At 38.4% G+C, this 25,262-nt stretch overlaps 1 protein-coding gene across 5 annotated transcripts in view; it reads left to right on the plus strand.

Moving 5' to 3' along the window:
- Positions 1-25,262, plus strand: part of COL12A1 (collagen type XII alpha 1 chain) — a 167,054-nt gene that overhangs the window by 123,719 nt on the left and 18,073 nt on the right. For 4 of the 5 annotated variants that reach the window (XM_083177191.1, XM_083177193.1, XM_083177195.1 and 1 more), the window contains 9 exons: positions 4,987-5,133; positions 6,547-6,624; positions 9,510-9,596; positions 10,036-10,089; positions 12,564-12,659; positions 13,028-13,081; positions 13,440-13,493; positions 23,522-23,575; positions 23,807-23,878. In XM_083177191.1, the coding sequence (XP_083033317.1) occupies positions 4,987-5,133; positions 6,547-6,624; positions 9,510-9,596; positions 10,036-10,089; positions 12,564-12,659; positions 13,028-13,081; positions 13,440-13,493; positions 23,522-23,575; positions 23,807-23,878 (696 nt within the window). Of the gene's footprint in view, positions 1-4,986; positions 5,134-6,546; positions 6,625-9,509; positions 9,597-10,035; positions 10,090-12,193; positions 12,213-12,563; positions 12,660-13,027; positions 13,082-13,439; positions 13,494-23,521; positions 23,576-23,806; positions 23,879-25,262 lie in introns of those variants that run through there. The other variant, XM_083177194.1, reaches the window with a different exon arrangement.

The raw sequence follows: 25,262 nt of genomic DNA on the forward strand, positions 1-25,262 counted from the left end.
AAAAGTTGACAATGTGATATAGTACATATCCCTCTAATTGTTTTCGATTGTTAAGCCTTCCAGAGAGAGATAATGAGTTTAAACTTGGCCTGGAAAGACATTTCTGGCATAGCCTAGTGGATTTTATGGATAGCTGCTTTTTAGCTGCTGAATTTGGGATGTCACTTACTGCTGGGAAATGTTTGGCTACATTCTAAAGATTTAAGTATTATTCTCTTTGAAAGAGAAACTGACTTTATTTTGCATGTTCTCATGAAGTCATGATCTCACTTACCATTGTGGAAGTAGTAGTCATTCACTTGATTGAACCATTTATATTTTCCTTTCCTCTTTGTGGTGTAGTGTCCTCTGTTCTGTACATTTTTTTGTGGTTTACTGGCTGCACATTTAATTGTGGAACACAGTAGTTATGGTCAATTTCTGTAGTTTTTCCAAAATTTAGGAATGTGTGTCTTATTTTGTAAAAAGTAAAGTCTGCTGTCATGGTATCAGTTTATACTTGTGGTCGTGGTGTCTATTACAATATAACTATGAACTTAATGTCTTCAGATCTCACCAATGAAGCTTTTACAGTTTATACTACAATGAGTTTTATTTATTTTAGCTATTGATCAGTTTATTCACTGCTATCAATGTATATACACTATTTGCCAATAAAAATGTATTATATATCACTTCCATGAGTACATGCAGGTGTGTACCTTATTCACCCTGCTACTAATTACAGTAATAATAGTAAACTCGGCAATTTAACATAGAGAAAAATGTGATGCCTTATGGCAGTTGGCCTGTGCTGACTTGAGGGGATCCCTTGCCTAGTGCCTGAAGCCACCTGATGATAAGGTCACCTGGATGTGGTGGGTGGGCCAACATATATTTGGCCTGCTACAGAACGATATTATAATCAGCAACAATGTAGCGGGACACACCTGTATGTTAAATTACCGAGTGTACAACTATTGTTATTAGCAGTTCTTATTTTTTTTCAGTGAGGAACTGCACAGCCACAGCAACACGTCACAGCAAGGTGGCCATACACACGCAGATTGGTTGGAACAAAAACATGGTTATGGATGAGAGCAAATGACAGTTGACCATTTGCTTGGAAATGCTGGAAAACTGACAAACCATCACTCATCCATAACCATGTTTTTGTTCCAACCAGCCAGATCTGAAGATAAATCTTCCTAGCGTGTGGGCACCTTTAGAGGAGTTAATTATTTTGATTTGAACTGATTTAGTAGAGAATGTACCTCTCTTGCCACCATGTTTGCCTTGATATATGAAAAGCAAAGTATACAGAACACTAAAGTAATATGTTTTAATTAAAATCTTATATCTTTGTCATAAACAACTACCTTTGTATTTTAATAACGCTACTGTAAAATATAAAGGTGGAATAATCTGTTCTTTGTCCTATAGTAGTGTTACTTTTCAAACCAGAGACTGCTTTATACCATAAATGAAATAAATGATATATTTGCTTAGTCAGTGAGTTCTGATGTCATAAAGTAGGTGTAAGTCATGCCATAAGTACAGGAAAGATCATGCCAGTTATGGTTGGCTAGACACACACAGAAAGCCAAAGCATGGATAGGAGGCCAACATTTGAGGATCTTTATATGTCTCAATGTTTTATATTGTGATGGCTGTTTCCTTGGTAACTAATAAGATGAAATACAATGTGATCCTTAGTTCTAAGAAGTTGGTGACAAAACACTAAATAAATGATATATCAGTCTCCTGGAGGATTAGTCTGTGGCTTCTTGGGAAGAAAACCATATATATCCCCAGAGAGCAATGTCACACTCATCAACGCTCAATGAATTTGTGGTTATCTACAGAAGCCTGTAATGTGCTGCATATTGTCTTTATTATACCTATTAAAGTTTAGTTTCCACAAACCTACCTTTAAAAAACCCTTTAAATGAAAAAAAGTTTATGCATATCCTATATATCTATCCAAGGAAATGTTGAAGGCTGTTTTTAACAAAGTACTTGTGGGGAAAAAAAAAGTATTTGAACTTCATGCCAAGTATTTCAAAATAGTTTTGGTAACTGAAGCAGGAATTTGATCTTGACTTTGTGTTACTGCCAGCAGCATATGTTATCAGAAGCCTGCATTTACAGATCTCCATTCTATGCTCACAAGAAAGAACGCTGACAATAAAATAGGTTTTAATGAAATATCAGTAATATGTAATGGTGACTCATGAATTTGAGTTAGTGTTTATGATGTGTAATCAGAGGAAAAGAAAGATGTGAATGTACAAATACAATGTTTTAAATTAATTATTATTAAATGTAAATATTAGTATTTTATTAGGAACTGGTGAATGATGATAATAATTATGGACTAGTACTTTATACAAATAACATAGCCTTAAGGACATACCCAATATGCAGCAGCTCCCCATAGTCACATTTATCCAACATCGACTTAACAATCGATGTTATACTCCACACACTCACAGATTTGAGCGCTATTGCCATCAATATTCTATCGCTTAAGGGCTGTAGTACCGAAGGAAGGGTACAGGCCACACCTCCCTACATTGACCATGCCCCCTAATATTGCCTGGGCCCAGGATACCTGTCAGTGCCACTGCTTATGGATAGATAACCCCAAAAAACAGCTAGGTCAGTGCATTTACAAAATAATCTTGATTTTCATTAACTAAACATTTATTATTGGTTATTGATAATATTTTTAGCCAACCACCCACCTGACTTGCTTTAGCCTTTGGCTAAATTTGCTTTAAATTATATTATTTGCAATATCATTATAAATGGACTGAGAATATATAATGCAAATTATAAAATAAAAACAAATGTTAGAGAAGTGTATTTTTTTCAACCATTTTGTCTTAAATTAAATATTTTTAACAAATAATCCACTATACAACACAGATGTAGATTTAGGAACTTGTTACTTGTATAGTATTTAGTTTATAACTTACATACTGTATGATAGGGCAGTACAGATGGTGTAATGGTCATGGTTTCAATTCCCACCATGGCCCTAACTGAGTTTGTATTTTCTCCCCGTACTTGCGTGGGTTTCCTCCGGGTATCCGGTTTCCTCTCACAATCCAAAAATATACTGGTAGGTTAATTGGCTCCCAACAAATATTAACCCTAGAATGTCTGTGTGTGCGTGTACTGTACATGTGGTAGGGAATATAGATTGTAAGCTCCACTGGGGCAGGGACTGATGTGAATGTTCAAATATTCTCTGTAAAGCGCTACGGAATGTGTGTGCTTTATATAAGAAACTGTTAATAATAAAATAATAATGATAAAAACACAGTCGCCTGGCAATAATAATAATAATAATAGTTAATAGATGTGCCCTGAAGTTGCTTGCACAAGTAATATAGAAAGGCTATTCTTTTGGCAAGCATACTATGCTAATTACATGTTGTTGAATCTGTTGTTACTTATATTTTGAAGTCAAGTCATGTTCAAACTATTTAATTGCATAATTAACTGCATGTAGCAGAAAGGATGGCCAGCAGCACATGTTGGAGTAGACTTACAAAAGTGTTAGTTACACAGTTAGGAGAGAGATCATTGGTCTTTATATAATTTGGATAAGATGTGAGCTTACTTTTAAGCATGCATTAAAGAAACACTACCGTGTGAAAGGAATTCGTAGGCAGCACAGACAGTGTTATAGTTAGCATTACTGCCTCACAGCGCTGAGGTCATGGGTTTGATCCCCACCATGGCCCTAACTCTGCAGAGTTTGTATATTCTCCCTGTGCTTGCGTTGGTTTACTCCGGTTACTCTGGTTTCTTCCAACAATCCAAAAATATACTGGTAGGTTAATTGGCTTTAGGGTGGCCAATCCCGGGATCGGAATCTGCGGGATCCCGCGATTTGGCCTTAAAAAGTCTGGGATTTCAATCCCGGGATTGGAGTATCCAATCCCGGGATTTCGGGATTAGACTGCGCATGCGCAGTCTAATACCGGGCAGCGTCTGAGCACTCGCGCAGAGGCTGCCCGGCTGTTCCCAAATCCTGACCCCTGCATGCTGCCTGTGTAGTGTGACAGTAGACGTCACGCTGCGCAGGCAACACAGCCCACTCGGATGCAGCCTTCTCCTGTGCCGCCCCCTTGCACTCTCCTTCGCACGCCTGCCCAACTCTGCTCCTCCGCCCGCCCGCCTGCCTCCTTTCCGGCCTGTCTCTTCATTCTCCGGCTGCTGTGCTGTCTGCTAAGAAGGAGGTGCACAAGCCTGGAGGCACCGTGCACCTCCGAACCAACTCCACTCCCGGCCGACCGCCCGCTAATGTAATTAAATGTGCGAGTCTGCCAGTGTGGGTGTGGGTATGAGACACGCATGACACAATTAGGGATGCCAATCCCGGGAATCCCAGGATTGAAAAAATGCCTCAGGATTGGAATCCCTAATTGGCTTCCAACAAAAATTCATTAGGGAATATAGATTGTAAGGTCCACTGGGGCAGGGACTGATGTGAATGTTCAAATATTCTCTGTAAAGCGCTGCAGAATATGTGTGTGCTATATAAGCACTGTTAATAAATAAAGGAATTGTATTAAAAAATAGAAACATTAATTTTATAAATCTTTGCATATATCATTTCTAAATCATTGTTTATGTATATTAGCAGGGAAATTGGCTTTCTTAAACCCTCACTATAATGTATGCACAACCTAAGCAGAAGAACCTTAGCAGAAGAACTAACACAAATAATATGTATTAATAAAGATAATATATTATAATATTAGGGACCATATCTTTGATTCATTACATTGAAATTAAACTTAGCCAACTATTTATTTATATCTATCATTTATGGATATACAACAAATTCATACTATTCTGAGGGAGCCTTTGGTAATTTAATATTAGATAATTCTGGAAAAATTTAAGTAGCCTCTAATCTCTTATATACTGTATGTTGTACATATATATTCACAAATAATGATCATGTGTTTCTATTGTTATTGTTTTCAGGTTCATCTTGTGGTATCCCCGAAGTTTGTGAGAATATATGTTGATTGCAGTGAAGTGGTGGAGAAAGAAATTAAAGAAGCTGGCAACATTTCTACAGATGGATATGAAGTGCTTGGAAAAATGAAGGGTGACAAAAAATCTGCTCCAGTAAGTAACTTTCATATGACTGCAATAAGAAACTGTCAACGGAACTCTGAATGGTTTTCAGGTAACAACTGGAGAGCCTCTTATTGGATGTGCTGTAGAAGCTTGACTATTGGCAAATTAGTATGAAACATCCTCTCTTTCTTCTGTAAATGGCTACTTTACATTTTATGCAAACATAAATAAATGCCCATGCATAAACCTATCCCCAAATCACACCAAACACTGCAATTAGCAGTGCCAACATATTAATAGTGAGCGACTAGTATACTATAAGTGAGTAGGATGCAAAATTAAGTACATGTACCACAATGGAGCAAAAAGTGGCACTTTAAGATATCCAGTTAACATCAATAAGTTACTGTAGCTAATGTATCCCCGGGGACTGTTCAATTAGACCCAAGGCTCAGCACTTATTTGTGATTATGCTGAGGCATGCAAAGCAAAATCCCTGATAACCATCCCTTAGAGATCCATTTATCTGCAGTAAAACATGGGTCTGGAAACTCATTGAAAATCCCAAGTGTTATTGACCCAAAACAATAGCTTTTCCGGCAGAGAAAATGGGCTATAATCAGGGGCATTTTAACAAATGAGGGTCCCTGTCTGCAGACTCCTGTTGGGCTTCCTCCACTTCACGGTATAGTAGATTCTGGCGTCTTCGGAAACATGTCACCCGCAATGTTCTGAATACAAAATCATAGTGCGCATGCACAGTAGCCATTTTGCCATTTTTTCTTTTGCCACTACTGCAGCTTCGGCACAGGACTCTGGAAAGGTAAGTAACACATTTTGTTTTCAGTGTGTGCGGTGTGTGCTCCCTGGACCTGGGGCCCGTGTACTCAGCACACTTTGCAACCATTATAGAACTGCCTATGGATATAATTGAATAGCCCTTGAAATAAAAGCACTGTCTTATTTCCATGCATACTGTGTTGCTCTGTTTCTTTCATCTTTCATTGTATTGCTAACACAGACACTTAAGACTTTGTGGTTTTTAAGATAACTGGCTATAATCTCTTTTCATTTTCAGGACATCTGTTGTACATACATGATTATACAGTATGTGCCCCTATATTGTCTTATGTGTCACTATGTAAATATGGAGGTTCTGAACAAAATTAGTATTTGGAATATGTTGGCAATATCGCCAGTTCCCAAATAGTATTGACAGAGGATTTTATAAACTTGTCTTTGTGTCACATCAACTATAACCAGTACAATCAGTTTAATAATGGGGAGCCTTGCCAAACAAGTAGAACTTAAATTCATTTATGACATGACATCATGCTGTGTAATTGACTACAGATGTTCATTTGTAATCTGTTCAAATGTGAATGCTAAGCAAATGTCCTGAAATGTCTGATCAAGAAATACACAAATGACATGACAAATAAACAAGTTTCTTCTTTCCAGTTTCTGCTCCAGATGTTTGACATTGTATGTACTGTAACATGGACGAGTCGCGATAGATGTTGTGATATTGCTTCAATGGTAAGTCTTGACCAAATATTATTGCATGAAGCTAACCTATCCTAGAGTTGCAGTGCATTCTATTTGCTTGGGGGATGATAGACGGGGATGACGGCGGCACTCAGGACTTTAAATGAATAGTCTGTAAGACCTGGGTGCCGCCGTCATCCCCCTGCTGTACATTGCCGCAGCTGTAGCAGCTTGCACTTCGGAAGGCTCCCGGCCAGCAACACTTTATCCAGAGTGTATATATATATATGAGGTACAGATGGGGCAGCACTCCTTTTTAAAGTGAAAAACAGTTCCTTATTTATTCAAACTTCAATATTAAATATGGTTTCAGGCCACCAGCCTGACAACAGTCAAAATAAACAGCGTTGTTAGGAATAGTGGGACATTGATACATTCACCCATCTATATTTTGGCTGTAACGGCTGTGTGGCAGTGGTAGCAGCCGACGAATCCGTTTCGGCACAACTTGCCTTCCTCCAGACTGACTCACCGGCACCCATACCATATTAACCTATGTTTAGTGTGCGAGTTGCATATGTTTTCATATATATATCGCAACTCACCGACTGCACTCATGGGCTCTCTTCAAATAGGAAAACGCTGACTCTGCCTTTTTAGCAATGTTTCAATGATTTTATTTCATTGTCATCAGGCGTACACCTGATGACAATGAAATAAAATCATTGAAGCATTGCTAAAAAGGCAGAGTCAGCGTTTTCCTATTTGAAGAGAGCCCATGAGTGCAGTCGGTGAGTTGCGATATAATTCCATGTGCTATGGAAGACATGCACCGGGCTTAAGAAATTGATTCCTGCTGGGAGTGCCGGTTATTGTCGCATTATATATTATTTATAGATATATATCTACCTATATATATCTATATAGATATTTATATCTATCTATCTATCTATCTATCTATCTATCTATCTATCTATATTTCTATATATATTGTGTGTGTATAGCATAATCATAGAAATTGATGGGAAATTTAGAACCACTTTGGCCATCTAATCTGATACTTGATATATCTGACGAAGTCTTGCCAATAGTTTCAAGGGATCACATTATTTCCAGTGATCTTGGTAAAAAAAAATCAGTTGACAGGAAGACTGCGTACTGTAATACATTGCATAAATCAGTGCATTATTTCGCAAGGCTGGTGTATCACATTGTGACACTTGAAAAACAAGGATTATTTTGTCAAAGCTTCAATACTTTCTGGTAAAGATATTAAGTAGCATTTTCTAATAAATCATTGGCTGATGTTTACTCTGTTTATATCATCCTGAGGATTACACAAGCACGCCTGTACTTAGCACAGGAAAAGATGTACGTACACTAGTAGCCAGTCTGAATGTCATTAATTCAGAAATCTTACTTAGGCACAAAAGCTTTTGAGATATCATATGACTCTAGAAAGCTGTTAAGATATACAAAGAGGAGCTAAAAAAGCAAATATATTTTTGGCAGTTTGTAAATAATAGAAAACAATATATTAGAGAAGTAGTCCTTTAAACCATATGTGTTCTCTCTTACGTCATTCATTACTCAAGTGTCAGCCAAATGTAAACAACGTCATTATATTGTGTCAGCAACGATAATACCCCACATTATATACACATCCCTGATTGTCATGACCTCAGTTGTGACTTGATTCGTTTTCACACATGGTGTGTACACTCCTTAATATAAACTCTATATTCAGTGATGAAGAATATTTTTACTGATGACCTCATATAAGTTTATAAAACCTACTTTGTAACATTCACTAAAGTGCATGGAAACATTTTACAGGAGGATTTTATAATGTCTACAGGCAATGGTTGTATAAAACAATTTACAATGATTAATTCCATATTTTTAAGAATGATATTTAAATTTTATTGTTCGGCACTATATAAAATATTGTATAGTACACAGCAATACCGCTTCAAGTCACCAAGGCACAGGCAGTTATACTTAAATAAATATATATAAAATACATCACAGAGGAACAAAACAGTGGCACTCGGAGACTAAAATATAATTAATGTATTGATTATAGCATATACATCTTCCAATAAGTCATGGGTCATACTCCCCTTGTTTAAGGTGAAAAGTTTAAATTGTCTATTTTTAAGAGGAAGATAGTAATAAAATTTTAATATTTATGGTTTACTGCAGCGGTTCTCAAACTGTTGGACCTGACCCCAAAGTGGGTCCCAACCTTCTTAGCATGGGGTCACGACTCCATGTTGCTGACCGTCAGTGATTCAAGGAGTCTGAAAAATTTGTTGAATTGACTGTTATGTTAGACTCCTCCCATCATGTTGTGCCTCCACAATGCTGCCATGTATGTGCTGTTTGCTGCCTACACATGTGAAGTGATGACCTTCTGCAGTAAATTGCTGGGGTCCTGTCATTATTTTTATTGTTTGATGGGGTCCCAGAGTGAAAAAGTTGGTTTACCATATGTCCAGCTGGTGGTTGGTCATCATCAGCTTTGATAATGATGGACCTATTTTTATGTGGAGACCTGAAGCTGTGGCTTTATTGTTAATCGGACGCATTGTGATCGCATAGTTAGAACCAAATCAGACTGCAGCATTTAGAACTGTGCACTAGACCCTTAATGATGACATCATTGTAACAGGTTGTCACTTGGCTACAAGTTAACCCATGGTTGATACTGAAAATACATTTCCATCAAATCATTATAATGGCCTGAATTAAAGAAGACAGCAATATCATTATTGCACATAGCCTTCACTGATATTGTACATCTAACTGATGATTTATAAAGTCTAAAAATATTACACCAAATCTGTGTGTCTGTGATCTCCCATAATCTACATTTATATATATATTTAAGTGCTCTGTTTCTTAAAACCTTAATGAATTGATGTTTTTTTTAGAGAGATGAATCTAAATGTCCAGCATTGCCACATGCATGTACGTGTGCACAGGACAGCGTGGGAGCTCCAGGACCAGCCGGCCCATCTGTAAGCATACATTTTGACTTAGATACCCAGCCAACAAAAAACCCAAATAATGTGTTTTTTTTACTTTATACATTGATACATATTTTTTGTTGTACTTTATCATTTATTTCATGTCTCCAATGATGCCCATTGTTGAATTATATTCAGATGCATTCTTTGTGAAATAAAGCAGCCTGCCTCGTGGAAACACTACCACTTACCACTTCATATATACATACAGTAATGCTGATCTAAATTCTCCTGCCGATTGACTAAGATTGGCAGCAGTAATGAAACGTGAATGTGCTTTTGTGAAGAATTTCTATTGGCTTTTTGCCAAATATCTTAAAGTCGTAGGGAAAAAAAAATCTCTTAAACCTCTGAGAACTCAAGATTATTTTATTAGACGTTAAAAGATCCTTACTTGATGTTACTACTGTTCATATTAATATCATTTTAGGGTATGCCTGGCAGCAAAGGTCCCAGAGGTGACAGGGGTGGAGATGGACCTCCTGTAAGTAACCTTTAACCTTCTATATATTATATTGTGTAAGTGAAAAAAAAAGTTATGTATAATAAAAGTGTAATACAGTATATCTTAATTGAAACTAATTTAAATTAAATCATCAGAGAGAGAGAGACATGAATAAACCAAATAATGGGGCTTCCACCTTTGGCAGGGGTTACAGAAGAGTTTTGCGCCAGAGTTCCCAACCCATCAGCCCAATGCATATACAGTACATGCCCTAACTTGTACACTGAGCTGCTCATGGATAGTTGGCATCCGACACACAGTAGAAATTCCACAGCTGGAGCTCTCCTCCACTGAAGAGATGGCAATTACTTAAGTCAGTGTATCAGGTCCCTCCCTTTCTTCAGCTCCCTACATCACTATGATACAGTAGATCACATACAATAGTTTCTGGTATAAATGAGTTTTGTGAAGCTGGTAACAGGGTACTCACAGGGAAATGGAAGGGTTGTCTAAAATGATCATAAATGTGAAGCATGAAGAAGACATGCACAAGCCGAAGACACTGATTACATTTGTGTAGGGGTTTGTAGAAGTGTCAGTAAATCATGCATGGTGCGGGAGGGGGGACTCTGGCACAGCAATGGTTGTTCTATACAGTATGTGCTTCATTTAAACCTGTATACTTACAAATGTACAGGAAAAGAAAGGTCAAATGTAATGCCTACAATTTGAAGGAGTCTCTAGATTTAATGTGGAAATAAGCACAAACTGGTGTTGACTCTTAATTAATTGACACTTAATCACTATCTCACTGGGATCATTCCAGCTCCAGCCTATTACATTAGAGCCAGAACATCAAATTGCCCTCATTAAATGAATAACATTGTACACAAAATACCAGTATCTGCAAAGGTACATAGGGTGAATAGGTTTATCCTAAATTTAGGACCCCCATTCACAACCCCTGTAGACGGAGAAAAAAGTAGGTAGCGAGAGTTGCTCACCACCGAGCCCGCAACAGAGCCGAGCGCAGCTGGCCTGCAAGGGGCTTGAATGCGCTTACCCTCTTGTCGGACTCCTGACAGTCTGGATTCCAATGTCGGAGAAACAACGTCAGAATCTCGACTATCGGAAACTCATACCATACCCACAGCATAGAGGAGCATAGAGATAGCAGAGAAATGGGACAGTGTTAGTACTAAATAGCAACATTGCATTACCAGCTTTGTGCACTATATATAATACTTAAATGTCATTTACACAGCATGGAATATTGTTTTGACAGTGTTATAAATAAATGTCAAAACTCATATATTCATTATATGCGACACTAATGAAAGAAGTACTATTAATAGGTGGGTTCAGTATACAGTGCAATATTGCTGCCCACCTCTGCCCCCTCACAACTGCAATAACAATATGCTTTATAAATGTCATGTAAATGTCATATCTGTACCTGTTTTCACATCAAATATTATTGCAGTTTCATAAATATGACAATGTACAAAAATGTATACACATGATGATTCTATGTGCAAGGCAAGCTCTATGGCTATGGTGTTTGACACCTTCCTGCAAACTATACACTGTGCCCTCTCTCCCATACTTAAAAAAGGGACAGTGTATGTCTTAGAATGGTGTTGTCTTAGAATGAAGGGGCATGGCAACACAATAGTACCCCAAAATTAAGTTACACCACACAGTAGTACAATCTTATTCATATTACACCAAATAAAGTGACCTGCTTCATATTACACCACATTGTAGTGTCCCGTATTCATATTATGCCAAACAATAGTGTCCCTTTTACACAATGCCAACAGCAGTAGTGCTGCTTATGTACATAATTTTCTTAGTAGTTGTGCAGCAGGGGGGAGAGGGGAGGTTGGGAGGGACAGGATATCAGTGTCTGGACTGGAGACCAAAGAGCCAAAATTCACGCTGCTAATGCCGCTGCCTGTCATACAGATTGTCAGGTGCAGCAGCAACAGTGCACATCAAAACAGAGCAGGGAGAACGCCCCTTCAGCCAGGTGCCTCTTTGTAGACCACTGTGCATAGTGCTGGTCCTCTCTGTGTGGTATAAGGAATTACTGTACAAATCATTAAAAATAATATGTATTTTTACTGCTGCCTTGCTGAAGGATTGATCTATACAGGTGAAAACAGGTGGGTGACATGGAAATTGCAGAAATATACTGTAGATTATTATTTTGTTGCTTTAATTGCCTGTGGGTACTTATCATTCAGCGGGCCGATGCAGTTTTCTTAGCTGTTCAAGGTTTTAATTTTCCATCTATGAATAATGAATGTGTATTTCACATAAATGAAATAAGCTATTTTAAGTTCTATTATTTACAATGGAGTATTCATTTATCCCTTTTTATTGGGATGTTACAATGGTAAATTTGTAATTGTCACACATAGAAGAAATATAGACCTATATATTATAAATGTATATATTGGGCACTAACTAAACTTAATTTCTTTTCTTCTTCTTCTTACTGCTAATAGGGCCCACCAGGGCAGCGTGGGGAAATTGGTCCTGCTGGTTCACAAGGGCCTCCTGGACCTCAAGGACCTAATGGACTTTCCATTCCTGGAGAACCTGTAAGTTCAAACAATGACTAGACTATTATTACAGATTGTTCTTATGTCATAAATATGATCCATGTAAAGAGGTTTGGTGATGGTTAATAATTATGCAGCGATAGATAAAGATGATAACATTTATTTGTGTATAAGATTATGCTCCAGTAGGCACTTAGTCCTTCTCTATGGGAGACAAGTCTTCTATTGAATGGGCACATCCAGTTTGCCTGGCACAGTATGCATTTTTTATAAACATTTATATTGCAAACTGATAGATAAAATATTAAACATTTGAAAAACAAATGCACAGTATATATCATGTACTGCTCTACCAATAATGATTATAGTAAGTCATATATTATTTTCAAACATTTGTCTTTATTTAGGGTCGTCAAGGAATAAAGGGTGATTCAGGTGACCCAGGATTACCAGGGAGAATGGTAAGTTGTGGTATTTGCCATGCAGTTTGGTACTACTAATATATTTATAACAACCAGAAATTGTTGTTATACCTGCAGGTTCAGCTTTTTGGTCTATATCAGATCCTCCTAAGACATTTTTCTAACCATGTAGGAGGAGCTTCAGCTATTTTTAATGCAGTGGGGTGGTACTAATACTTTATTTGCAACAGTGCTGCAAGAGGAAGTTCATTTGAACAGTTTACCTTTAGGGTTCATATCTTAAAATGTAGAATTAAGAGTATATTTGTCTATCAAATGTGATGCAGCCTTATTATACTGCTTGAATAACTGCAAATATATGTTACTGAATTAATTTCTTCATTATTTTAATTTTGAGGGGTCTCCTGGAGTAACTGGACCACCTGGACCTATGGGGCCACCAGGGCAAAGGGTACGTGTTTCATGACTTGCTTTGAATTTTTCAGTGCCAAAACATATAAAATATTTTAGGTGCTCTATATGAATAATCACAATTATTTATAATCCACATAAATGCCTTTCAAAGCATTGTTTACTTATTTATATGTCTGTATAAAACTGATCTTGCATGGAAAGTTCTTGCTATAACTAGCGGTGCCTGTGAAGATATTGGTTCTGAAGTAATAGTTATCACTATCACTTCCTTCAATTTCTAAAGGTTATTGGAGGAGGATGCAGGCTGCTGCACCCATAGTCATAGAGGGGTATTCAATCTGGCGACAGGACTGTCGGGCTAGCCCAACAGCGGTGACTCGATCCTGTTCTCGGCCGGCTCGACGTCAGTAGACGGGATTCAATGTCCCACCTGCCGAGCACCGAAAAGGGGGGGTATGGCCATGAGCTGTGGTCGGAAATCATCAAGCTGCGGTCAGGAGCTCGTCAATTACCGTCCGTTCTCAGCAGAACGTGGCCAACTGCTTGTAAAGTTGGGCACATTCGGCCGAGATCCCTGTTCAATGCTGTCAGGAGAGACAGCATTGAATAGGGCCCCGCCACTATTTCCCCCGTTGGGGGAGATTGAATACCCCCCATAAACTGATTTACATTACTCAGCAGTTTTTACATATTACTTTTGTACTTTGTAGATGTTATGGTATTTTTTGACTGACCAAATTGATATGAGATGAGCATTAAATAATAATCATGGAAGAATTGGAATTTGGGCTTTTTTATGCTTGGGTTTACAGGATTTGTTTTTAAAACCGTTATCTCCTATATTATATAGTGCATTATATAAGCATAAGGGGGGGGGGGGGGGGATTAATTTGTTCCATGATGGATTTTGTTTTGCCTGCCCAGAGGAAGGAGAAACAAAGAGGTCAATTTACTAAGGCTTCAAAAAATGAAAATAAGTGATTTTGCCCATAGCAATCAAATCAACTAGATTCTGTCTATTATTTTTCAGGATGCAATAGAGAAATGATAGACTGAATCTGATTGGTTGCTATGGGCAACATCACCTCTTCATAAATTTGCCACAAAGCCAGGGTTGCAAGTAAGGGGGTACGGTTTGGTACGGAGTACCTGTAAGAAATATGTCTAAATATAATACATCTGCAGCCCGCCCACCCAGCGTTATGATTGGTGCTGTATGCAGCTACCAGCTACTGCTGATTTAGCCTGTCACACTGACAGCCATCAGTGGCGCCGACAGCATGAAGAGCAGGCTCCACAATTGTAAGCACAAGCTGCCCGGCTCTCCCCCAAGCAAGAGCCAACCCACCCCCAGTCATTACCTGTTTCTCATTCCCTGTCTCCTGATGCCATGCTACTATTGTCATTTAGTCACTCATCTAGCTTTGTGTGACCACGCCCCCCCATGACACATGGTCACGCCCATTTTTTGGTGGAGGCTATCAGTACCACCAAGAAAAAAATTCTACTTGTACCACTGCACAAAGCCTCATATAATTTGAAGTAAAGCAGTGTGCATAATTGTCAAATGGATATATTCATAAATCTTATTATCTCAATGGGCAGTATTCAATGAGATTAATCGCTATGTGCAGCGAATCCTGTTTAGGATTCACTGCACATTTGCCTCATTCCGGAGGGCTGTAGCATTCGCTGCCAGCCCTCCCTATCCCCTTTTTCAACGCCTCGGGGGCTCGCTGCCCCAGACAATGGTTTTTAACCCCCGGCGAATGCCGCAGGGAGCTGGGGGGAAGGCGCAAGGCAGGGATATGGAAGCCTCCCTGCCTGCGCTGGACATTGCCCCCCCCTGGAGAGCTGGCAGGGGATGCGGTCGAGGGGAGCCACTGTGCTGGTCCCGCTCGTGCATATGTAATGAGTGGGACCAGTGTGCAGTGATTACGTAATGAATACGCAGTGAATACGTAAATATATATTAATGTGCTGCAAGCACATGAATCCAAATAGCATGCCCCTTCACATAATAAAATTACTGATTTCTTTACACCAAAAAGAAAAAAAAAACTTTATTTTAAAAGAACACATTCCAGTTCACCTTAAAAAGATGTTGAATGCAAAACTGTGAATCATGGCGAAAATCATGCTGAAAGCAGTTCGCTATCCTAGCATTGAATCACAATGAAACCCCATTGAAATACACCAGCGAATTGCAGCGAGCATGAAACGGAGAACTGGCCGGCATTCACTGTTCACTTTCGGCAAGCAGTGAACATTGAATAGGGTGAATCAGATTTTCAGTGAAAAAGATTCACCACAGGGAGTGAAAACAACCGATTCGCTGAAGAAAAAAAAAAACGGTGAATCGGGAGCATTGAATACTGGCCAATGTGTCTATGAAAATTTCCATGCATGATGATCAATTCAAAATTGCAAAATTTAAATATCCAATTTTTATTCTATGCAAAGTTAAGGGAATCATCCTGACAGCACAGCATTTCTTTGAACAAATAATTGCAAAATGTATGCATTTAAAATAGAAAAACATCTTTGTTAATCATTTATAAAGTGCAACATAACATAATTACTTGTAGAGTTAATCCTTACACGTAAAACAAATGACCTGTAAGAAGCTTGAAGCTCAGTCTGGAAAACGTTCTCCTTAGCCAAACTGTCTTTTCCTGTAATCCTTTCTTATAATATATGATCCTCTCAGAAACTTTCCAGAACTTTTTTTCTTGCTGTGGACAAATTCTTTGTTTTAATTGCAATTGTTTAGTTGATCCTCATAATACAAATCAATTATATTTCTGAATTCATAAAGCAAACAAAACACAAAATCTTGCAACTTCATATTTCAAATGGGGTGGGGGGGGGGGGGAGAGTAAAGAGAGAGATAGAGATAGAGATGGGATTGTACTGTTGCCAAACAAGACCAAAAGTTATTCGTTTTTTTCTTATACCGCTTTCACACTGCCAAAACATTTAAAAAAACAGTATCTTTCAACGGTATTTAAAACGGGTCTGAGCCTTCACATTGCAGTAGATTACCATTTTAAATACCGTTTAAGTACCATTCACATCCGTCAACCTGTTTAATCCCCTGAACATGTTTCAAGGCAGAATGCAGGGGACAGCCTATCACAGTTCTGTAATCTGTTTATTTTACTAAATCTCACTGCATAAAAAACAGCTCTGAAACTTGCTTTTTAAACGTTTTGAAATACTGGTTATCTTTAACCGGTAAATCAACTCTGGCACTTTCCCACTGCAGCCTTAAACGTTTTGAAATGGGAAAAAAAAACGGCAATATACCGTTGAACAAGTGCGGTGTGAAAGGGGTATTATATACATTTATTTCCATTACATCTGTGCGTCTGGATTTCTGTGTAGTGAGCACTAATTTTTTCAAGTGTGCAATGAGTGAAAACTGAATAATGAGAATGTATTTAACTAATATATAATATATTATATGTGTGCAGGTGTGTGACTGTGTGTGCAAAAGATACTTTGGGTGAGATTTAATAGGATGAGAGATTCAGAAAGTGAGAGATTTTGTGAGAAATCTCCAGTTTTTTTTAAAGTGGCAATCATTTACACTGCAAAACCAGTTTGATATTTTGCAGTGTAAATGATTGCCGCTTTAAAAAAACTGGAGATTTCTCACAAAATCTCTCACTTTATGAATCTCTCATCCTATTAAATCTCACCCTATGTACTTTGCTGACTACATCCATCTTTGCTATCTAACTACTTGAATGTTTGACAGCTCCTCATGTACTGATAATGTCTTGATAATAGAACATTTAGCTTCAACACATTCTTGCTTTTCTCCAGTGATGGGATGTTTATTCCTTTATTGGGGGGAGTTATATTTGGAATAACACCAAAGGAATAAGCTGGATGCAACCATGATAAAAACAGAAGAGAGGTAAACATATGTTTTATTAGAAACACCACACTAAAATCTTACTTGACTCTATACAATGATGACATCCAGCTTTTAACAGTAAAAGTTAATCTGGGAGACAGATATTAAAGACCAAGCACAATAATGTGTCAAGAAAAATGCAATTTACAGTATTTATTCCTGCTTGGCAGATATAGTAAATAATAAATTTCGAATAAATGTTACAGTAATGTCAAGTCAGTTTCATGGTGATCTACGAGTTACACAACAACGATTTGCTGCTCATTTACAAATTCTGATAACATATTAAGACAGTAGATAAAAAAATTATAATTACAAGATTTTTACAAACAACCAATCAGCTTGTAATGGTTATTTCATGAACTGTGCTAGATAAAGGACAGACACTGATTGTTTGTTTTGGACAGTGTCTCCATTTTGACCTATTTCTAAGGTTTGAAACATTCCCCATTGAAAGAGACACTTGCCTCAAATGTTTCTGTTTTCAGTTGTGTGCACAAGTGAATGTGAAAAAAAATGTTTGACCTGACTGCATTTGGGCCCTTATTCTGTTTCACTCGCAAAAGCAAATTCCTTCGCAAATGGACAAGACCATGTGCACTGCAGGTGGGGCAGATGTAACTTGTGCAGAGAGAGTTAGATTTGGGTTTTTTTTTTTCCGTCAAAGTGAGATCTATATTGCAGTGTAAAAATAAAGCAGTCAGCATTTTCCCTGCACAGAAATAAAATACTCACCCAAAGCAATTTTAATTTGTGAGTGAAGGGCCTATATGCGCAGTTCAGCACTCCTTGCTTGTACCTTGATGCACTTAGATTGTCTGCACAGGGCACGTTATAATGCAGCCTTACTCTTTTAGGACACCCCTGTAAATTAGAAACATGCGTAGGTTTGCAGAAACATACAGTAGAAGTGGACATGTTACTATCCCGGTGCAACCTCCATTTACTTACCCCTTTAACACTACCATATATATATACCCGGTTATTGCACATAAACGCACAGCAACCTGGGATATTGTGCAGTGGAAATGCACACAGTTAAAATGATCCGGGTCAAGCAACCAGGCATTTCAATCTTACCAGCGAGCAGGGCTGAACATGGATTTAACCTAGCTTGCAGTGCAGTATAAATTAGAGATGTGCGGTTCAGATTTGGCTCTGATTTACTTGGATTTGAAATCTGAATCTTATTAGCTATTGGCTGTCACATGTTGTGGATAACCAATAAAATATCACTTTGAAATCCGAGCCAAATCCGAACCGCACATCTCTTGTGTAAATGGGTTACCAGGGTCGATGTTATTCGGGACCCATTCACGGTAATGAAACATCAGGCACTGGGAGATGATCTAATTTCCAAGCACTGGCTTAGGATCCACCACTAGTGATGACATCCACCCTCCATTATGTCAACTTCAGCCAATGTAAAAGGTGTATTAGATTCACCTCACCAATAAAACATTTGTTAGCCTAGAACAGGCATGTCCAAACTGTGGCCCTCCAGCTGTGGTAAAAATAAACATCCCAGCATGCCTTGCCATAGTTTTAGCTTTCCCTAATAGCAAAACTGTGGTAAGGCATGATGGGACATGTAGTTTTATAACAGCTGGAGAGCCATAGTTTGGACATACCTGGCCTAGAACGTTGCACAGTATAGCCTCATTTGTAATAAAGTAATAATGAGAATAAGGGGACAAGAGACTCTCTATATCACATACTTTGTACATTTAAATATTTTTTCCACTAAGCAAAGCTTATTTAGAAAAGATTATCCCTGCCAAAATACACTTGGAAGGCACTACATGCATTAAAAGTATAGAGTTGGTGCAGATATCCAGTTTTTCATAGTGGAAATCATGTACCTGCTTCCACACAACAACAAAAAAAGCCCCATGGATGTGGCCTCGCCAACTTTTTATCTTATTACAAAAACATTTCTTCACAAGATGAAATTTCATATTTTACGTTACTCTGAAAAGCTACTGTAGGTGTCCTTGCTTCATCTGTGTGTTTGAATGTACAAACTCCCTTGGATGTCATGTGAGTTTTCCAGGAGTATCAGCATTTTACTTTATGACATCTTGGAAAACAAAATTGTGATTCATGGGATTCTGAAACGGTAGAGAAAAATGGTACAGTAGTTGCTCTTCTGTTTCTGGCACCCAACAGAAGAATGGGTGGCTTTTATGGACTTATGCCCTGTTTTTATTTTTCTTGAAAACATGTCAGTATCCCATTTTGCAGACCACACTGTGATATTAGACAGCCCTAAAAGATACATTCTAAATAAAAAGCACATTGCGCTAATTAAAATTAGTTCTATTATAATAATAGCAAATCATGGCAAACCTCTCAATTTCTGTAAGTATCATATGACCCACTTAAAAAGATGAGAGAGGTCTGTAATTTTCATCATAGGTACACTTCAACTGTGAATAGAATGTGGAAAGGGAAAAAAAACAAAAAATCACATGGTATGATTTTTAAGCATATTATTTGTATATTCTTGCTGAAAATAAATATTTGGACAATCAAAAAGTTAAACTCAATACTTTGTAATATAACCTTGGTTGGCAATTACAGAGGTCAAAGTTTCAAGTAGTTCCTGAACAGGTTTGCGCACACTGTAGCAGGTATTTTGGCCCACTCTTCCATGCAGATCTTATCTAGATTTTTCATGTTTTGGGGCTGTCGCCAGGCAACACGGACTTTCAACTACCTCCTCAGATTTTCGATTGGGTTGAGGTCTGGAGACTGGCTAGGCCACTCCAGGACCTTGAAATGCTTCTTACAGATCCACTCCTTAGTTGCCCGGGTGGTGTGTTTGGGGTCATTGTCATACTGGAAGACCCAGCCACGTTCCATCTTCAATGCTCTTACTTGGGAAAGGAGGTTGTTGGTCAATAGCCCCATTCATTCTCACCTTAATACGGATCAGTCGTCCTGTCCCCTTTGCAAAAAAGCAGCTCCAGAGCATGATGTTTCCACCCTCATGCTTCATAGTGGGTATGGTGTTTTGGGGATGTCACTCATCATTCTTCTCCCTCCAAACACAGCGAGTAGAGTTTACACCAAAAAGTTCTATTTTGCACTCATCTGACCACATGAAATTCTCCTAATCCTCCTCTGGATCATCCAGATGGTCAGTGGCAAACTTTAGATGGGCCTGGACATGTACTGGCTTAAGCAGGGGGATATTTTGGGCAATGCAGGATTTAAATCCATGATACCTTATGAGGTAAGAACATGCATGGAGCCCCAGGTCGAGGGAGATTGTCAGTGATCTTGTATTTCTTCCATTTTGTAATAATTGTGCCAACGGTTGATCTTTTGCTTGCATATTGTCGAGTAGCTCATCCCAGCCTTGGGCAGTTCTACAATTTTGTCCCCGGTGTCCTTAGACAGCTGTTTGGTCCTGCCAATGGTGGAGTACTTTTAGTCGGACTGTTTGAGGGTGTGGACAGGTGTCTTTTATACAGATAACCAGTTCAAACAGGTGCCAGTAATACAGGTAACAAGTGGAGTATAGAAGAAAAAGTAACAGGTCTGTGAGAGCCAGAAATTTTGCTGATTGCTAGGTGTCCAAATATTTATTTTCTGCTTAAAAATAATACAATCTGATCTCCTGTTTTTTCCCCCACATTTTGTGTCTCACAGTTAAAGTGTACCTACTGTATGATGGAAATTACAGACCTCTCTCATCTTTTTAAGTGGTTCAACTTGTACAATCAATGGCTGCCCAAATACTTTTTGCCTGATTGTATACCCTGCTTAGTTTTTGTCTGGATAAAAAAGCAAAGTATAGGGGTTTTTCTACAACAGACCCTCCCCAAAAGCGTATTTCATGACTCTCTTTGCAGTATCATAATGCCCGGGATCTGGGGCACAGGGAAGACCTGTGTGGGAAGTATGCGTAATCAGTGTGAGTTCCAGCTGCTTTTTTTCAGCAAGACCTCCCTTTGCTCCTTGCTTATTGATAGGGGAATGAGCCACTGTAGCTTATCAATATACCTAGAAGAAATGGGCACTTATTATTAAGTCATGATGCAGAAGCAACTCATGCTATGGAATATGAAATACCAGTTGTATTTCCCTAGACTCTGACTTACGCTGTCAATCAGCAAACAGACTGGGAAGGCGGTGGGGTGATTCGAGGCCTGATTTATAGACCAGGCTAAATTGGAGATCTGCTCCATGCACTAGCTCACAGATTGGATATTTCCCACTTTGTATATTAACAATAAAATTTGAGGCCTGGCTTCTGTACCAGAGTTCACATGGAAACAATACATTACACAGTCAGTTAGCCACCATATTGGCCTGCGGAATAGATTTCAGCTTACTGACCATTAAGGATACTGAGATTGGCTGTTGACTCCACCAATGAGCACTGGTTAGTGGGAAGCAAATGAAAGTTTACGTATGGACAATTTATATATTGTAATATTAACTAGTCACTCATATGAAACTGCTCTTAGCCATGCCGCCCTGGCGATGTTTCTGGCAGTGCTGGCGGCATGGCTGATGGTGGAGGCATGGATGCTTGAGTGTCTCACTCTCTAGCATGTCCCACTAAGCAAGGTGGCAGGGAGTGAGGACAGGGTGCTTCCATGCCGGTCTCCCCTTCAGGGAATCATGCAGGGAGCGGGCAGAGTGAGCAGCGATCAGGGGAGACATGCAGGAGGCAGTAGACGGCTGCACGGCTTCCGGGAGAATGGGGTGCATGAGCATCTCATGCACGCATGCCCCATTCTGGCGCATGGACGGGGACGGCGCATGGTGATAGAATCACCAGGAGCCACTCTAATGAGATTGGCTCCATCTGTAAGACTTGTTGTCACCACCAGAATTGTTTTTATCATGGGGTTCTAGATGGCTGACAGACAAGGTCTAGTCAGACAACCAGTAGGTCAACATCACAAAATATATATGCATTAGTTAGTCATTCACAAAAGTTAGACATGCATTAGTTAGACATGCCAATGCACTCAATATCCTGACAACTGACATTTTTTAAACCCACTTGTTCTTACCTGACCATCCCAGTGGGCATAGAGGCAGAATAGAGTAATGTGCCAAGTGGAACAAGCCATGCGAGGGAACGCGGTGCACTTATAAGGTGCCCATGTAAACATATTGATTTTCCATGTTGTCATTTTACTTGTATCATTATCTTGTCACTGTTGGATGCTTAACTTTTGTCAATGTCTAACTAATGCATGTCTAAGTTTGTCAATGTCTGACTAATGCATGTCTAAGTTTGTCAATGTCTGATTAATGCATGTCTAACTTTTGGTGTTGATCTATTGACTGTCTGACTAGACATTGTCTGTGAGCTACAACACACCCCTATCTTGATCTGCAAGTTATTTAGTAGTAGTAAGTTACAGTTTGCTCTAGATGGTAATACTTGCAACTAACAATAAATAGGAAGCATTTTATTTCCCAAAGGATTTGAAAAATCGGAAATGAAGAAAAAGGTTATATTTACATTTGGATATAACAGTTCAGTCAAAATTATAGGTTAAAACTGCAGTAGTGGTGTGCACGGACTCCAGTGCTTTGGTTTCAGTGCTAATTCAGCCTTGTGTTTAGGTTTTGGCAAAATCACCCTCAAGTGTTTTAGTGTGGATTCAAGTTTTTGTTTTGGATTTTTTTTAAATCAATAAAAATCACTAAACATTGAATAATAAAAAAATCTATAAAATTAGATAAAAACATCTAAAATCATGTAATTTGTACCTGTTTATAAGCAGACCAACTCCTGAGGTCAGTTTTTAAAATCCAACAACAGACCCAAGACAGGACGTGGCTCCGCCAGGAACCCAAAAGTTATTCCAAACTGGGGCTGGATTCCTTTTGAAACCCTTAAGTTCGGGTGTGTTTGTCTTTCAGGATAACCAAACTCCACATCTGTAGTTTCCATATAATGAATGATGATATATTATTTAGTGGTTCTCATGCAAAGGTAGACAGTCATACTGCACAGTGTACTGTCTCTAATATACTTGTTCAGCTATTCTTAAATCATGTAAACAAATTATATGTAAAGAGTGCATTTGTATTTGTTATGTAATCTTTGCTCCAATGCTGTTTGTTGTAAAATTAATAATTTTGTACTTGTTTGTATATTTTATTAGGGTTTCACAGGCAAAGATGGTGCAATTGGACCCAGAGGACCACCTGGGCCTATGGTAAATATTTTATGTATTATCTCTTCTTAAAAGGATTCATTTGCCCTTTGAGCAGCAGAATAAAATTGCGCAGTAAAATTATTGTCAAATGTAATCAATGAAAATGATCATGTAGAAACATTTTACGTCAGTTGCACATATGGAAGTACAGCAACCTGACAGTTCAGCTAACACAATCCTGATAACATTTTCAAGTGATAGTCTTTATCAAATGTTTCTTTTACATTACAGGGTGCACCAGGAAATCCTGGAGTACCTGGTCCAAGTGGGACACCAGGAAAGCAAGGAGATAATGGCCTACCGGTAAGATAATACTGGTCTCTGCTGATTGACAACAATGTTTAATGCTTAGTTGTAAAATAATAAATCTCTCTCTTACTAGTTTGTTGGTTGTAAGACTAACAAACTATTGGATAGGAATGTGTGCAGTTCATCTTTTTAACAGTTGCAGTAGTTGGGTTTTGGAAATTGTGGTAATTATTTTCCATTTGAAAAACCACCAAGATCATCTGCCAAAACATATATTTCTACGCTGTGAAAACATTAAGAACTACATCAGCACATTTACAGGAAATGTTGCTGACTTGCAGTGTGTCTTTACATCCTTAAGTCATATGCCAGTTAGTACAAATGTTATTTGATAACCCACTGACAAAGGAAAATCTTTTGGTTTGCAGCTTTTAGACGACACTGTTGATTAATTATGTATGAGATAGTCTTGTATTGTGGTTAGTGACAGAGTCATTCTTTGCACTCTGTATCATGAAATGTAAACTGGTTTCCTACAAAAGTGAGTCATGTGTAGGAAAGTCCATGTTCCGTTTCTGCTTGCATGAAATGTCATTTACTATACAGTAGCTCATGTAAACACTACAAGAGACTTTCCCAACTGGTGTAAAATATTGAGAATATTTACTATATTTTTAGAATTTGGGTTCATTATTTGCTAGATTTTGATTATTGTTTTTAGCTCAAAATAGTGCTTTGATTAGAACTACAGAATAGAGGGCCTTATTTTAGTTCACTCTTTCTGACAAAATCCTTCTTAGATGGGCAAAACCATGTGCACTGCAGGTGGGGCAGATGTAACTTGTGCAGATATAATTAGATTTGGGTGGGGTTTTACTTCAAAGTGAGATCTATGTTGCAGTGTAAAAATAAAGCAGCCAGTATTTGCCCTGCACAGAAACAAAATAACTCACCCAAATCTAATTCTCTCTGCACATTTTACATCTGCCCCCCTGCAGTGCACATGGTTTTGTCCATCTAAGAAGGATTTTGTCAGAAAGAGTGAACCAAAATAAGGCCCAAAGTAAGGATATTTGGCAATATTAAGTCTAAACTTAAAGCTTGGACTATTTGCTGACCTAAGAATTGAGCTGTTATTGTGACTTTGTATAAGCTTTATTGTTCTTTATTTTTGTATTTCTCATTTTTGTTTAGTTAAACCTAAAAGATATTTTAGGATCTTCTTAGAAAACCCTGGGACTGAGATTGCAGCTCTTTTAGTGCATACTTCAATCTTTTTAGTGCACTTTTAGTAAGGGTTATTTTACTTCCCTTTTCTATGTTGTGAGATCTAGTGGTACCTAAGATACAGTAAAGGGGCCTACACAAGGGGAGATGTTGCTGAGTGATCTGAGCAATGTAGATTGCTTAGGATTACTCAGCAAGATCGCTCAGCACA

The sequence above is a fragment of the Crinia signifera genome, chromosome 3 (assembly GCF_055691185.1).
Source record: "Crinia signifera chromosome 3, ASM5569118v1, whole genome shotgun sequence".
Lineage (NCBI taxonomy): Eukaryota > Metazoa > Chordata > Amphibia > Anura > Myobatrachidae > Crinia > Crinia signifera.